Genomic DNA, 15,392 nt, shown 5'->3' with positions numbered 1-15,392 from the left:
AGTGGAATTGCCATTCCTAGGAAACTTGAAACACCAATCAGAAAGAATGTTGGAAGAGATTAACCAAAAAACTTGTATGCATAGCCCATGGACACAACAATAGTGCAGTTGGAGAGGGGGCAGAAGAGGGGTGGAGGAGGTCAGTGGGTGAAAAAAGTGGGACATCTGCAATACAAAATGACATTGAGGTACCACCTCACACCTGCCACAGTGGTTTTCTCAGTAAATCAACCAACAACCAGTGCTGGCGAAGATGTGGAGAAAAAGGAACCCTAGTACACTGCTGGTGGGAATGCAGACTGGTACAGCCACTATGGAAAACATTACGTCGTTTGTCAAAAAATTAAAAGTGGAATTGCTATTCCTAGGAAACTTGAAACACCAATCAGAAAGAATGTAAGCACCCCTGTGTTCATAGCAGCACAATTTACAATAGCTAAGATCTGGAAACAGCCCAATTGGCCATCAGTAGATGAATGGATTAAAAAGCTGTGGGACATTTACAAATGGAATACTATGCAGCTGTAAAAATGAAAGATCTCTTACCCTTTGAGACAGCATAGAGGGAACTGGAGAGTATTATGCTGAGTATTAATCCAGTCTGAGAAAGACAAGTATCACATATCTTATATGTGTAATCTGTGAACAGAACAAGGCCTGTTAGAGAAAGAGAAGAAATAGGCCTATGTGGCTGGTGTCTATATCTGCAATACTTTCAATAATAAAGATAAATTTAAAATTTATCTTTAATGGTAGAAACTAATTAATACCCTGTTATGACAATGGTAGACAATATAAATTAATACCCTGTTAATTTTAAAATGCTTGTAAACAAGATTTTCTTATAAGTAAATTAACAGGCTATTTTTTTTGTTAGTAATTCACCATTATTTTTAACAAATTTTAGCGAATAGGTCATACGTTGGAAAAAACTCTGTAGTAATTTTGCCAAAATAAATATTACATATCTACAGCTATATTCTACAACACATTTAAATCCAATAGTCACTTTTTGTAAACAATGTCAAGCAAATGATTAGCATGTGATCAAAACGCATTCAAGGGGTAATTGGTTCTGTTGTTGCGTGGCTGGACTTTCTGCAGCAGCTTTAACACATGTCCACCCCTCCCCACATGTTCCCATGTGCACGAAGTCATGCCCCAGCTACGTGCATTTGTTTACTCACGGTAACATGTGAATGCACCCATTTACTAGACCTATTCAATATAAATTTCAAATTACAGTGATACATATAGAAAACTTTTCTGTGAAATAAAACTTTTCATACATATTTAATTTTACACAAACGTGTCTACATAAGTAAAAACAGGTGAACTAATTTGTCAAATTTTTAACATACGCATTCAGAAAACCTACTTTATTACATAACAGACTTCCGGCTTTAACTTGCCAGAATTAATCCATTATATTGAGATTTTACTGTACAGGTGATAATACAAAATTAGCTTGTCAAATCTTATAGGCATGTAAATGAAAAAGAACCCAATTTGATGAGAGATTTCATGAGAATAAAGTGCTGTGAGTCAAGCTGGAAATCCTATGGGGGGGGAGGGGCGCTTGCCTTTTGTGTACTTGTATGTAGTTTGAAAAGCTCATTAAATTGATAGTGCCTTAGAGCATTCCACAACATATTTTTAAAAGTTGAATTTTAAAATTTCTTAGCCTTACAAAAACTATATTGTTCTCTTTTTCCCTTTTATTTCTCAAATGAACTGTTAGTCTAGGAAGTCCTATTTGTGTAATGATTTGAGGGGGGGTGGTGCACAATAATTTTAATGCTAAATAATTATCAATATGGTTTGTTAAGGGTTCTATGGCTTATGAGATGGTTGGCGGAATTCCACATACTCAAATGTAGCCTGTCTTAATTGAAATACTCTTGTTTAGTGCCCTGGTCAAGCCAAATGATAATGAGAAACAAAACTAACCAAAATCAGGACACCTGATATCAGATTTCATGAAGTAAAAAGCCTTTGTGCAGCAAGGAACCTAATGCTTTCGCTTCTTATCCTTTTAGTACAAATAAACTAAGCTTTATTGGGCTCAGTGCTAATTAAAAATGAAAGGTTTGAGAAACAGATTCACTGTGGAGCCTCCCATTCCGTAAATAAGCACACTGAGCAGTTGGTACTGGTCCCTTAGGCAGCCCACATAGGTGCTGGTATGCCCCCCAAAATGACAGCATTTCTGGGAGGGAGACACAACCAAGTGCAGATTCCACTGTGCTAGTGCAAGAAGAGGGAGAAAATGTCCGGCAACTGCCTTGTTGTCATCCAGCTTTCCTACTGCAAGGAGGCTGAAGGATGGGGCTTTTAAAGAAACGTCACTGCAACTAGATCCAGGGGTGCAGCCTGACTCACTGCAGCACAATGCAGCTGCCTGTGCATCAGGGACAGACACAAGGGAAAGCAGCCACCAGCGCCGCTGCTGCCGGCACACAGAGCTGGTCACTGGGAGCGTTTCTGAACTGAGGATCTGTAGAAGCTTGGAAATTCCTCCTACAACTGGGTCGGGGCCCAGTGAGGTGGGGCTCAGGTCGAGGCTGTAGACAGGAGGCGGTGCTCCCAGCCCACCTCTCACCCTACCGCGCCTTGGGAGAGCTGGGAACTAGGCTGTTCACAGGGTCAGGGAGGCCAGCCCAGGACCCTCCCTCCCTGGGGAAAACAATCGCAAGGGTGCTGGTTCTCCTTGGACCATACCTGGCTAGAGCAAAGCCTGTGAGCAGCCTGCAGCAGGCGCTTCTGGTTATGGCAGCTCAGAAATGAAAGCAGCAGCCACGCCTCTGAGAGCTGCAGGGAGAGCTGTGCCCAGCAAATGAGAAAAATAAGAACTAATCCTGGACTCAGAGGAAGAGGCGCGCGCGGAGCATCTCTCTCCTGCTCCTTGGTGTCCTTTACATGAGGACTCCCTGCCCTCTGGGTGGTAAATCTGCAGAACCTTCCTCTGTGCTCTGACCCCCTGCTGACATCACTAACCTGTGACAGAAACATCCCCACCCGGTACCTGCGGCTCCCAGCCCAGCCTGGAGCCTCTTTGTATGCCGCGGACATGGCCAGCCAGCAGGACTCTGGCTTCTTTGAGATCAGCATCAAATATTTACTGAAATCCTGGAGTAATAGTGAGTAACAGAAAATAACCTTTGCTTGTTTGTCTGTTTGTTTGTTGGCTGGATGTTGTATAAGGTTGGAGAAATAAAATCTCTTCTGAGCCGAGGAAGTTTTTTTGCTTTCTTTGCTATGAAAATCAAAATGTCAGTGACTGAAACAGCTCTCCTTAGATGCAGAGGCTGCAGTGGAATTGCAGCGGATTTTGTTTGATCATATTTTCAAGTGCGATGGCCCTTCCAATCTGGCAGAGCTCACCAGAGGGTATTCAGGCTGCATTTCCTGCCTTGTTGGGCGTTTGGTATTTATTTGATTTGTTCAGGCTTTAGCTCAATACTCTGTGAACTGTGGTTTAGCCAGAGGGGTGTATCAGGGTTTCAGTTGCAGAGTACTTCCTAATTGTTTTATTAGGGTATTGTCTAAAGACAAAAAGTACTTAATAGTCCAAAACCTGAGATTCATCTTTTTTGTACACAGAGGCATTTGCACTCTTATTTGATCTGTCCCTTGTCTGTGTGGATGGTGCTCAGGATGGTATTTAATATTTGAATTTTTAACAATCCTGATGTTTTCTCTAGTCCAAATAATGTATTTTTCTGAAATATAAATAGGCAAGGTTCTGAATATCAGGATATCAGAATATTCTGGCTTCCGAAGTTCCATCTCTGACCTACTTAAAGATTTTGAGCAATAAACTATTTCAAAATGACAACCTCCATGGCTTCGTGGATCTGGAATCAAATGAAAATGAGGCCTCCAGGGTGTTAGTGATGCCTTGTGTTTTTGGAACAGTTTAAAAACAAAGTCTTCCCTGTTTCACCAACAGCCTTTGTACTTGCTCTGGGGAACATTGTCAGGTATTATAGATCATTAATTGTTTGGAATTTTTAAAAAATTTCCAATAAATATTTTGATGTTATATTAGGTGCATACTAATTAATCTACTTGTATGCAAAGACTTGGCAATTAATTATCTCCTACACAAATGACCTGTGGCCAAGATTGTTCTGTAAACAAAACCTGGGCAGGAGAACCTGAGCTATAATTGCTTTGAGAAAACTGCCAAAATCTCTTCAGCTTTGAGGTATACAGAGTTATACATCTCTCAATTATATTTTCAGAAACCATTTTTTTAATGATTGTTTTGCACCATTATATATACTATGGGGCTTGTAGGAAGCTGCTTTCTCTAAGTGAGAAGCCATTTAGGAGCAATACTGTCACCCAAATAGCATTCCTTTATCTGTTACAGCCATAACTCATTTTATCGTGTGTGTAATCCTTCCTACTTCAGGAAAAATCTCCCTTTGTTTCTCCACCCTTTGATTAGTGAAAAGAATTTGACATACAGGGTTCTTTATGGAACAGTTTTCCAAACACTGGAAAGGCCTCCTGTGCGTCTGACAACAGCCAGTGGTTTTCAGTCATTTTGGGTTCTCTGAGGCCAGATTTCTTTCTTTCATTAATTATTGTCATTGCTTTATGAGAGAGAAAATTGTGCTCTGACAATATTGAGGCCAGTGGGATTTCTTTTAGAACATTCTCCCCTTGTTTTTTAATTACTCTGGACAGAGTATATTCCCTCCACCATTCCTAAGCTCTCCCCACTCTCTCCACACTCACATCAGAAAATGGTTCAAAATTACCGTTCATTTATATTTGGGAAGTATCTAGGATACAATTTTGAATTCTTTCAATTCATTCAGCAGCTATTTATTCAACACCTACTATGTGCCAGACTATGGGGCTACAAAGGTGAATAAGATAGGTCCCTACCCTTGATCTTAATGTCTTCACTGGAACTTGGTGTTCTCTAGCATTCCTTTGGGGCTCAGAATGTTTTCAGTGCTGTCTTGAAAGAGAAAGAGTAAATATACTTTATGCTTAGTCTTCTTTAAACTTGTGGCAAACTAACCTGCTTGTAATCTAGTATAGCTCCCTGTTTTACATATTTTCAGTAGCAAAGAGAGAAAGGAATTTGTCTGTATGGAAGATAAAGTAGAAAACAGAAGCCTTAGGGCTTTAAGCTACTCAGGGTGACCTGGCTGGGAGGATGTACACAGGAAAAGCCACTCCATGGCCCAGCATCACAAGTTTGAGGGAAGAAACTGTGAGAAGAACCAGGCCCCTAATTATATAGCAGTGGTTATTTATAAATGTGCAACAATTAAAAAGCAATAAAACCAACTCTATAACTATGGCTGGCTGATTTGCAAGAGATAAGATAATCCCATGAACTTTTCCAAGATTTCCATTTGTTTTTGTTTTTGTTAACCCTCATCCAAGAAATGGTACATTGTGAGAAAAATGTAATTTTATATACTGAAGAATTAACAAGTCAGTTAAGACACTCATTGCCTGGTGAGAAGTGTTAACTTTTTCCTCTATTCATGTTGACACCCTCTTCTTCATTGGCATGCCCACTCTGTCAGGCTGCCCTTTCCGTGTAAGAGCATTGGGAATTAAAATGGCATTGATGCTTGAGAATAAAATGTACTTTTCAGAGCTCACTGCAGAGGCTTTCATTATCCCCTTGGACACCTGTTCTATTGCTCCCTCCCCATTCCTGTCCAGGCTTTCCCCAGCTTTTCAGTGATTCTCCTAGTGACTGCCCTGTGGTAGTCAGTCTAACCTGGGACACTCCAATGGTGACAAGGAGCATCCTGGAGAGGCTTCTACCAGCATTTCAAAGATTACACCACAGCTTCTCCTGCCCCAAGTGTCTGTAACCATCATTCAGGACCTTCTCTGAACTCTTTGTCCATCCTCTCATGTTGCTTTTCTGTTCCTGCCGTGTTTAATCTGCTTACCCTTCTCTGAATTTCACGACCTTGCTCTCCTGTCCATGCCCACACACATGTCGGCCCCAAGCTGGCACACCCTCACCTAGAACATGCAAGTCACAGGACCAAATGGGCTTAGATCGCTAGCTCCTGCACTGTGTGGACTTGGACAGTTATCTACTCTGCCTCAATGTTCTCATCTACACAATGGAGGCAAAAAATAATGAGTAGCTCACAGGAGTAAATGAGATATTAAGGTGTAAAGCACTCAGCACAATTTCTAGCACATTGATATTATTTTTACATATATTGAGCATTTACAATAGACTCCAATGCTTCTCTCTTCTCTAAACTCACTAAAAATCAGACTTAGGCCATACTTCCTCTTAGCATTGACATCCTCAGGAATCATTCTGTGTGTATTCACACCACTGAAGAAGGGAATTGCATGAATATAGATGAAATTAGTTGCTTGCTTTGGACCACTTTTCTTTCTAGATTTACCTTTTAACTGTACTCCCTTTTCCACTTCAGCTACCATTGAAATATTCCTACCTTCCCTAAGTACATACCTTCCAGCAGCATAGGGTGGCCTGGGCATTCTCTCAGTATAGAAAGCTACCTTGGGTTCTCAGGTTTGCTATAAAAAAAGGTTAGAGCAGATCGTTCCAAACTATTTTCTGGAAAAGAGGGGTTGTTTTGTGTTGATGGATAGAGCTTGTGCGAAGGCTCTCCCACTGATCTGAAAACTCTGACTGGCTGTCCTGATGTTTACATCCATTCCCATGTGCAGTGCACACAGGCCCAATGACAAAAGTACAGTCAGAATCCATTCAAGGCCTTAATTTTTCCAGGGTAGTTTGTGTCCTTCCTATAACAGTTGGCTCCCCCATGGAGGGAAACTTTTAAATGCCAATTAACTCTTTCAAGTAATGAGTTAATTAATTTCATTGACAAACTCCCCTGTGTTTGTTTCGGAAGGAGCTGGTATGTATAAAATGTCTAATGTTGCTGTAGAAAAACATGCAATGATTTTCAGAATCGGATGCGGCATTTTTCAGGTAGTGAGTTAGGTTGTGGTGATAAGGATACTGTTCAGTCCAACGTAGAAATGCCAGTTGGTAAGAGGGTTAGCTCTGGGGACAAAAAATAATGTACAAGTCAAGATTGAAAACACCTCCAACTGGCATCAGAGCAGTGCTTACGGGCCCGATATATGTCAGCCGTGAACCCAGGCACTAGGAAAAAGACTCCAGGAAAATCTCAAAATATTCGTTTTAGCCTCTTTGTAGAGTTGGTTTAAATAAATAGAAAAGTAAAGAGGTTTAACCAAGTTGCCTAAATCCAGCAGAGCAGTACTTACCCCACTCAGATCTTTCAACAGGAGAAGGTACCCAACACTGGTCCAGGCACTCGGAGAGCATTACTCCAGTATTTCTGCAGCCGTGATCCCTTCTCCTAAAGCTGCTCATGGTCCTGTTGAAACACAGAACTCCAAATAAACATCCACTCTAAGTAGACAGGATATATCCCTGGGTTTGTGATGGAAACAAACTAGAGGTGTCGTTGGTTGGTTGGTTAGCTGGTTGGTTGGTTGTTTAAACATACGAACAACCCTAGAATAACATACTGCCACATTGGCCGTGGGTCCACTCTGTGTCAAATGTTTATATGTAGGGCAGCCACATCATTATTTGTACAAACTGAGACACTTTTGAGAATACAAGTTAATAATAATGCTGGGACACTAGGCACGAACTGGCATAGCCCTGGGCAAAGGAGGCCATATGACTCCTCTGTTTATCACCTTCACTCTCTCTAATAATCCTGCAATTTATATATATCATCCACATTTTACAGATAAAAAAAGAAAAATGAGAGTTGAGAAAGTGATTTTCTCAGAACCAGGATGCTAATAAGTGCCATGAACCCCAGCCCCCAATGCAGTTGATAATCTTATTTTTAAAATCACCCATAGAATGATCAAGGGAAGAACACTTCGCGGAACTTAGTGCTTTATAGGTACTTTTATTCTTGATTACTGATGCTCTGCTTATTCTTAACCTCCTCTCTCTCTGGGCACCCCTGAGGGACTCTATTTCCCTTCTCTCCTCTCCTCTCCCTCTCTCTCTCACTCTCCCTTTCCCTCTCCTTCTCCCTCTCCCTCTCCCTCTCCCTCTTCCTCTTCCTGTCTGTGTGTGTTCTGGAGACCACCACCATCCCTTAGCACAGACCTGTTTAAAAGAACTAAGTATTGACAAGTCTTCACCATCATTATGACAAACACACTAGTTCTGCACACTCTGGTCATTTCATGTCACACACGTACACAAGGACATTATGGTAAAAAGGTATGTTGCTTCTGTTAGGAGTGTTTTATGTTGATTTCTTTCATTTTTAAGATCTATGTAAATTCATAATGTAAATGGCTCCAGTAAATAAAAATGTATTAATGATCTTTACTTCTTTTAAAATTGTCGTTTCCTTCTTGCTGAGGTTTCTCTGATACGTTGTATTTTTTTTAAGGAAACAGTAGCAAACCTAATTCTCTTCAACTCTGAGAACAGAGAGAATGTTTCCAGTGATAATGGAAATCTATTTATAATTAAGGTGTCACATTTTACTTGATAGCTTTGGTCTCCACCATCATAAAATTCTCCACACACTGGCAATACAAAATGATCCAATTTCAATGTCTTTTCCTACTTTTGCACCAACAAGAACTGAAGAATCAGAGAGACAAAGTACAGTAGGCAAGGAGGAGGAATGACCTAACAATGTTATAATCTGGGAATAGCCCAGGGTATTTGAAAAAAGTGGCCAGTATTTAGCTGTATCAACTGATACAACATGCAGATATTCTCTTTATTTAAAATACATCTGTTCCAAAATATTTTAATACCCATGACTTAGTAGTTCATTTTTGAGTATTGTTCAAGGAGTAGAATGGGTTATATAGGTCCTGATCATCATATTAGTAATGTCTATATTTTTGAGCTTATGTGATATTCAGAATGCACAAGTGGGTTTGGGTTAATAAGAAATGACATTTGACTCTTGGGGCTGTTCTGTTCATTGACAGCCCCACATAAACCTTGCAAGTTCTTGGCTAGGACTAAACCTCAAATTTATTTGGTGCCTTATAGTTTATTCAGTGCCTTCAAACAGATTACCCCATTTGATGAATGAGATGCATTGATTATGAATAAACCAGCTTCTTCTTAAATGTTCCTGGTTTGGAATGATAAGGCTTAATTCTCCCGAAGTTTAGCTTCTCTGTTCAAATAAATAAATAATCATAGTCCACTTCTTTACTCTGAATATGACTTTTTTATGCATTATATATCTTGGCATTTATCATTTAAAATATACAGTGATGAGCCCATCCAAAAAACATATGTATTAAGTTTTCCTACATTGTACCCTAACATTTGTACCCTAGCATTCCCTTAGTCCTTAGTCCTCTTTTTTAAACCCTTACATATTTCAGAATTTCTGCCATGTGGTGCCTCCTGGGAGTCACCAACTGTGTGTGTGTGTGTGTGTGTGTGTGTGTGTGTGTTCTGGAGACCACTACCCTTAGCAAGACCTGTTTGAAAGAACTACGTATTGACAAGTCTTCACCATCATTATGACAAATACAGTGTAGAGAGGGCTTAGCAGGTAGGCACCCAGTCTTGGAAAATTGAGTGGCATTTGTGGAAAATATATTACACAACTTTATCTCATTTTTTCCTTACTAACTTTTCTCATTCGACAGATCCCATTAATCAGATTCATGTAAGTATTGCTTCATTGTAGAACTGAAGGCTGCATGAGGAAGAGAATGCTGTCTCTTTGAGCTGAGAAGTTATATCTCCCAGGTTTGGAGGGGCAGTGGTGGGAATAGCCTTTTCCATAAGATCACTTTTGCTTACTTTCCAATGCTGGATTATACTAAAAACTTACTATCTTAGTGTCAATTTTTATTGGTTATTGCTCCCTCTAAAATGCCTTGGTACCCAACAGTGTCAGAGAAGCAAGGAAAACTCTAGTCCAGCCGTGGGCAAACTACGACCCGTGGGCCGGATCCGGCCCATTTGAAATGAATAAAACTAAAAAAAAGAGAGACCGTACCCTTTTATGTAATGATGTTTACTTTGAATTTATATTAGTTCACACAAATACTCCATCCATGCTTTTGTTCCGGCCCTCCGGTCCAGTTTAAGAACCCATTGTGGCACTCGAGTCAAAAAGTTTGCCCACCCCTGCTCTAGTCAATATGTTTTTCTTGAGCATCTACTATGTTCTAATTAGACTCACTGCTTTAGGAGCATCATAGCTGAATCTGAGACCCGGCTCCTCCAGTCAAGGACTTCAGATCTTCCCTTTCTTCCTTGTTAGAGCCAGGATTCAGGAATATTAACGTGGAATTTCCCAGACTTAAAGAACCTCAGGGAAAGGAACCAGTGGTATTTCAGAGACAAAGTGTGGCCTAGAGAATTTCATTTTAGATGATGTGTTTGATAGATTTTGTTGATTTTGACTTTTGTAGTTATACTATCACTGTATCAGAATGATACTGGAAGCCTGGTGTTTGCAGGCCTAGTCCTGTAAGAACAAATGTTTTAGAATATTCCACCTAGCAGGATGGCTGACAGAGAAGATCAAATGTAAATTACTTACCCTGACATACTTGACCAGATTTCAGGATTTGGGACAGCAAGCATTTCATTCAGATGGGCATTTTTTACATCAGAAAGATGGGAAACAACAGTTGCCATGTTCATTGGAATTTTGGCTTGGGACTAATTTAAAGTCGGTTATCCTTCATTTTAAATGGTCTCCTCATTCTTAAGAATATTTATGGGATTAAAGGGAAGAGGGTGTGTGTGTGTGTGTGTGTGTGTGTGTGTGTGTTCATATCTATTTATATAAAAGCCTAAGTGACCAGCCAACCGGACGGTAGCCATGATGTGCACTGACCACCAGGGGACAGACGCTCAATGCAGGAGCTGCCCCCTGTAGTCAGTGCGCTCCCACAACAGGAGTGCCACTCAGCTGACAGACAGGTGCCAGATGCTGGGCTCATGGCTGGCAAGCGCAGCTGTGGTGGTGTGAGCCTCTCCCACGGACACTCCCCCTGCACACCTGAGCAGCACCGGTGGCAGGCACAGCAGGGCCAATGAACAGGAGCGGCACAGTGCCCAGCCCAGGCTTGGGTTCCTCCCCAGACACCTGCCACTTTGCACACTACTTTGTGCTGTGCAGAATCGATGCAGACAGCGGGCTGGAGCCCGACGAGCTGGTTGGTAAGGCCAGGCTGCAGTGGCTCGCAGGTCCACTGATCCCCACAGGCCAGTCCGAAAGACCCCTCTGGTGCAAGAATCTGTGCACCAGGCCTCTAATCTATATACATAAGAGCCTAAGTAACCGTCTGACCATTTGAATGTTCAACAGGTAGCTATCACACGCAATGACCACCCAGGGGCAGACGCTCAACACAGGAGTTGCCGAGCTGTGGTGACTTGGCAGCTGTGGTTCTCGGGTGACGCACCCAGAACCAGAGAGGAGGGAGCCCGATTCTGAGGTGCGTCACCCAAGAACTGCTCTCATGCAATCCAGGACCCTTCGGGGGATGTTGGAGAGCCAGTTTCAGCCAAGTCCCCACAGGCCAGGTCAAGGGACCCCACCAGTTTCTATAAGTTAAGTTTCATCATATAACTCACCTCTATCCTTACACTTTTCTTCTTTTCCACTGAACATACAAACACAAGCATTTAAATCTTAGTCACTCAAAACTCCAGATGCTCGGCAGTGAAAGTTTATATTCTGCCAGCATATCAGACTCTATAATGAGTCTGATTTTGGTTTAATTCCTTCCTACTGTTTAGTCATTTGATGAGCTGCAGATGGAAATTTAAGCCAAAGCTATAAAATTTCACTAATACTTTTTATTCTGCTGTAAGAATTTGTTGTCATGTCAACTAAAGGAAGTTGAAATCTTTTTCAAAAAGGCATTAAAATCTACATTAAGTGCTTTCATCAACTCTAATTTGATATACAGCTCTGACTGCCTCTGCTGTTTTAATAAATTGAGAGTGCAGAGTTGTTTAACAGTTGAAGACGGCTTTGAAATTTCCAGGACTTCTCAGCTAATGGCATAAGCACAACAATATTATGGAAATATATAATTAAATTGCCATTAAAGATTTCTTCTTAAGCTTAAGAACACTAGGCTGACTTCTTTGAGTTTAGCCTTAAATAGGTAAATATGTATTTTGGCAGCCATGAAAAGGAAAGGGTATTAAATTAACTAAGGCAATACTTGAGTAAAATTCCATTTGAATGTTATATGTATTTATGTAGGAAGGATTAGACAAATCAAAATAATGCTTCAATTGTACAAATACAAGATTAGGCTTTTCTTCCCTATTTTTGTTTTGTTTTGTTATTTTGCTGCGTGTGACCTTGTTTGTGTCCTTGCCTCACTTCCTTATAGGAAAGGAACAAACCTGCCCCTTTGTCTCTAGCAGTCTCATGTGAAGGGTTTGAGTGCCTCCACTGAACATGGGCTTTAGGTGAACAGCATAATCCTTGCCAGTTATTGCTCGCACACCATTAAAGCTAGACTAAAGGAGGTTGAGTTGTACATTATTGAACTTGACTGATAAGTACAGCCGGGACCTCTGACTAGATTTCTAAGCTTGGTCAGTTTCTTGGACTAGCTCACTTCTCAGTATTCTGAATAAGAAAAAGTTGTCACACTACACAGCCTGTCAGGTTTTTTTCTGTTGTTGTTTTTTACAGTAAAGTTACTGTGTATCTAACTCAGTGGAAGTCAGCAGGGCTGTCTCTTGATCTGATGATAAGCTTTCATTCTGCACAGGCAGATAATGGTGTTTATGGAAATTCCTAACATTCTGGAGGTTTTTATAACATAGGATCATACAGGCAAAAGATACTCTCCTAGGTTTGGGTAGATTTGTTTCAGTGAAGCCATGTTGAAATACAAAAGGGAATAAGGATGCAAGATGCTACAAAAAAATCTGTCTGAGACATTGTTTGGTGGGTAACACCATTTACCATTACTTAATGCTGGTGGCGAGACAGAAGGCTCTGTGGCAGGTTTAAACAATTTTAAAACTAAAAGAGTTGCTCTAGGTAAATAGATTGCCTGTGACTTTAGAAAATTGTAAGCAGTTACTTTAAAATTTACAAGTTAGAGCACCATTTAGAAGAAAAATTGCATTTCTTTTTTAAAAAAACTCTGCTTTTCAATTTTGAGTTTTTGAAAGCCACATTTTAAACAAATGTCTCCTAAAAATTAGGCCTTGCAATTGAATGACAAATGGCCTTAGCTAGTAGTATCACGTACTATTTCAGCTCCTCAAATATAATCTCCTGCTTGTCTAATGAGAATTTTAGCTTCCTTGGGGAGTTTAGAGAGAAGCCAAGACTTGTGTTGGGCCAGACTGAGTATTCTGTTTCACTTCCCTGCTTTGACGGTGGCCTGAGGCCTGTTCTCATCTTTTCTTCCAGGTTGAGTGTGCATGACAACCTGTCCTGTTTCTCTTTTATTTGACTGAATGAATACAATTGCAAGAAAATAGGCAAGTAAGAGACATTTTAGTCTTACCTTGTGATTTTGCGTTTCATTTACTGACAAACCCCAAGTCCTTATTATCATGGGAACGCTAATCCTAGTCTTATGCCAATGGAGATACCAATTTTGAAGATGTTTGAAACCTGACCCATTTTCAGTTGAAAAAAAGAACAACTTTTTTTTGTTTGTTTTTTAATTTATTTTATTGATTTTTTACAGAGAGGAAGGGAGAGGGATAGAGAGTTAGAAACATCGATGAGAGAGAAACATCGATCAGCTGCCTCCGGCACACCCCCTACTGGGGATGTGCCCGCAACCAAGGTACTTGCCCTTGACTGGAATCGAACCTGGGACCCTTCAGTCTGCAGTCTGACACTCTATCCACTGAGCAAAACTCGTTAGGGCAAGAACAACTTTTTTTAACTAACAATTTTAAATTTTAAGAAAAATAAATATTTATTAGTGATGAAGATTCCTCCACATTTTATTTTATTTTTTTAAATATATTTTATTGATTTTTTACAGAGAGGAAGGGAGAGGGATAGAGAGTTAGAAACATTGATGAGAGAGAAAAATCGACCAGCTGCCTCCTGCACACCTCCAACTGGGGATGTGCCTGCAACCAAGGTACATGCCCTTGACCGGAATCGAACCTGGGACCCTTCAGTCCACAGGCTGATGCTCTTTCCACTGAACCAAACCAGTTTGGCCCTCCACATTTTAAATATCCAAAAATCTGTTTACCTTCACTTCTTTTTTGTTAACCATTTTATTAGGCATTTATTGCTTATTATGATTTTCTTAGAGGGGCAAAGAGTTCAAAATCAAATTATTATTATTTTATTTTTTTTAAATATATTTTATTGAGTTTCCACAGAGAGGAAAGGAGAGAGACAGAGAGTCAGAAACATCGACGAAAGAGAAACATCGACCAGCTGCCCCCTGCACACTCCCCACCGGGGGTGCGCCCGCAACCAAGGTACATGCCCTTGACCGGAACCGAACCCCGGACCCTTCAGTCCGCAAGCCGACACTCTATCCACTGAGCCAAACCGGTTTTGGCAAATTATTATTTTTTGAAGTTCGTCAGCTGCTTTACTGAAGAAAATATATAAATCGGAAAGGACTGAGTATGATTCTGAGTTGATTTTCATTTCTAAACCCCAAATCCCTCTTGACAGTAATCACAGTACAGTAACCTACATGCTGTTCACAAGTAGAATGGTATGGTTAATACATAGAAGTAATTTTTGCCATCAAGTGATTTGGAATGTGTGTTATTTTAGGATATTTTGCTATAAATAACTGAACAATTTCATAATGGCTAAAAGAATAAAGACTTTTAATGGGCTTGCCTAACCCACAGCCTGGAGATGGGAGGTGCAGATGCATTGAGAAACACAAGAACCCAGACATTCCCATCTTCAGACTTGTCACTGCATGATCACAAGATGGCCACCTCAGTTCTAAATATTTTTGCTTTACTTAAGAGTCTGGAAGGAAGGAGGCCCAGGGTAGGTCTTTCTTTTGGAAAGAAGAGGATTTATCCAAAGATCCTGGCAGACTTTCACTTGCCTTCCTCTGACTGGAACTGGGTTGTATGCCACTCACTGGCCAGGTTGACTGGGATTACCATGTTGGCTTAGACAAATCAGGATGCTTATTGCCCCAGCACTGGGGTGGGTCCACCTTCTGTGGGACAAAGATTTCTACCTGCTACGCAAATAAAATAGGGATTCTTTTACCAAGGGAGAAGAGGAGGCAGCCAATAGTAGCCACCTTAAAATATAAACTGTACCTTGGTAGATTTATCATTTTCTTTCATCTTCTCCATGACCCTATTTTACACATACCATTGTAATGTCAGAGCCAGGAATGAAACCTAGACTCTAGGATAA

General features: G+C 40.6%; 1 protein-coding gene across 1 annotated transcript in view; it reads left to right on the top strand.

The window, feature by feature from the left end:
- The first annotated feature begins 2,274 nt into the window (after positions 1-2,274).
- Positions 2,275-15,392, top strand: part of FRY (FRY microtubule binding protein) — a 409,004-nt gene continuing 395,886 nt past the window's right edge. Inside the window, exon 1 of the mRNA XM_015570438.1 lies at positions 2,275-3,140. Within this exon, the coding sequence (XP_015425924.1) occupies positions 3,071-3,140 (70 nt within the window). The 5' untranslated portion in view covers positions 2,275-3,070. The remainder of the gene's footprint in view (positions 3,141-15,392) is intronic.

Source organism: Myotis davidii, unplaced genomic scaffold (assembly GCF_000327345.1).
Source record: "Myotis davidii unplaced genomic scaffold, ASM32734v1 scaffold447, whole genome shotgun sequence".
Classification (NCBI taxonomy): Eukaryota; Metazoa; Chordata; class Mammalia; order Chiroptera; family Vespertilionidae; genus Myotis; species Myotis davidii.
The sequence above is the reverse complement of the archived record's forward strand: the minus strand, read 5'-3'. Positions and strand labels throughout refer to the sequence as shown.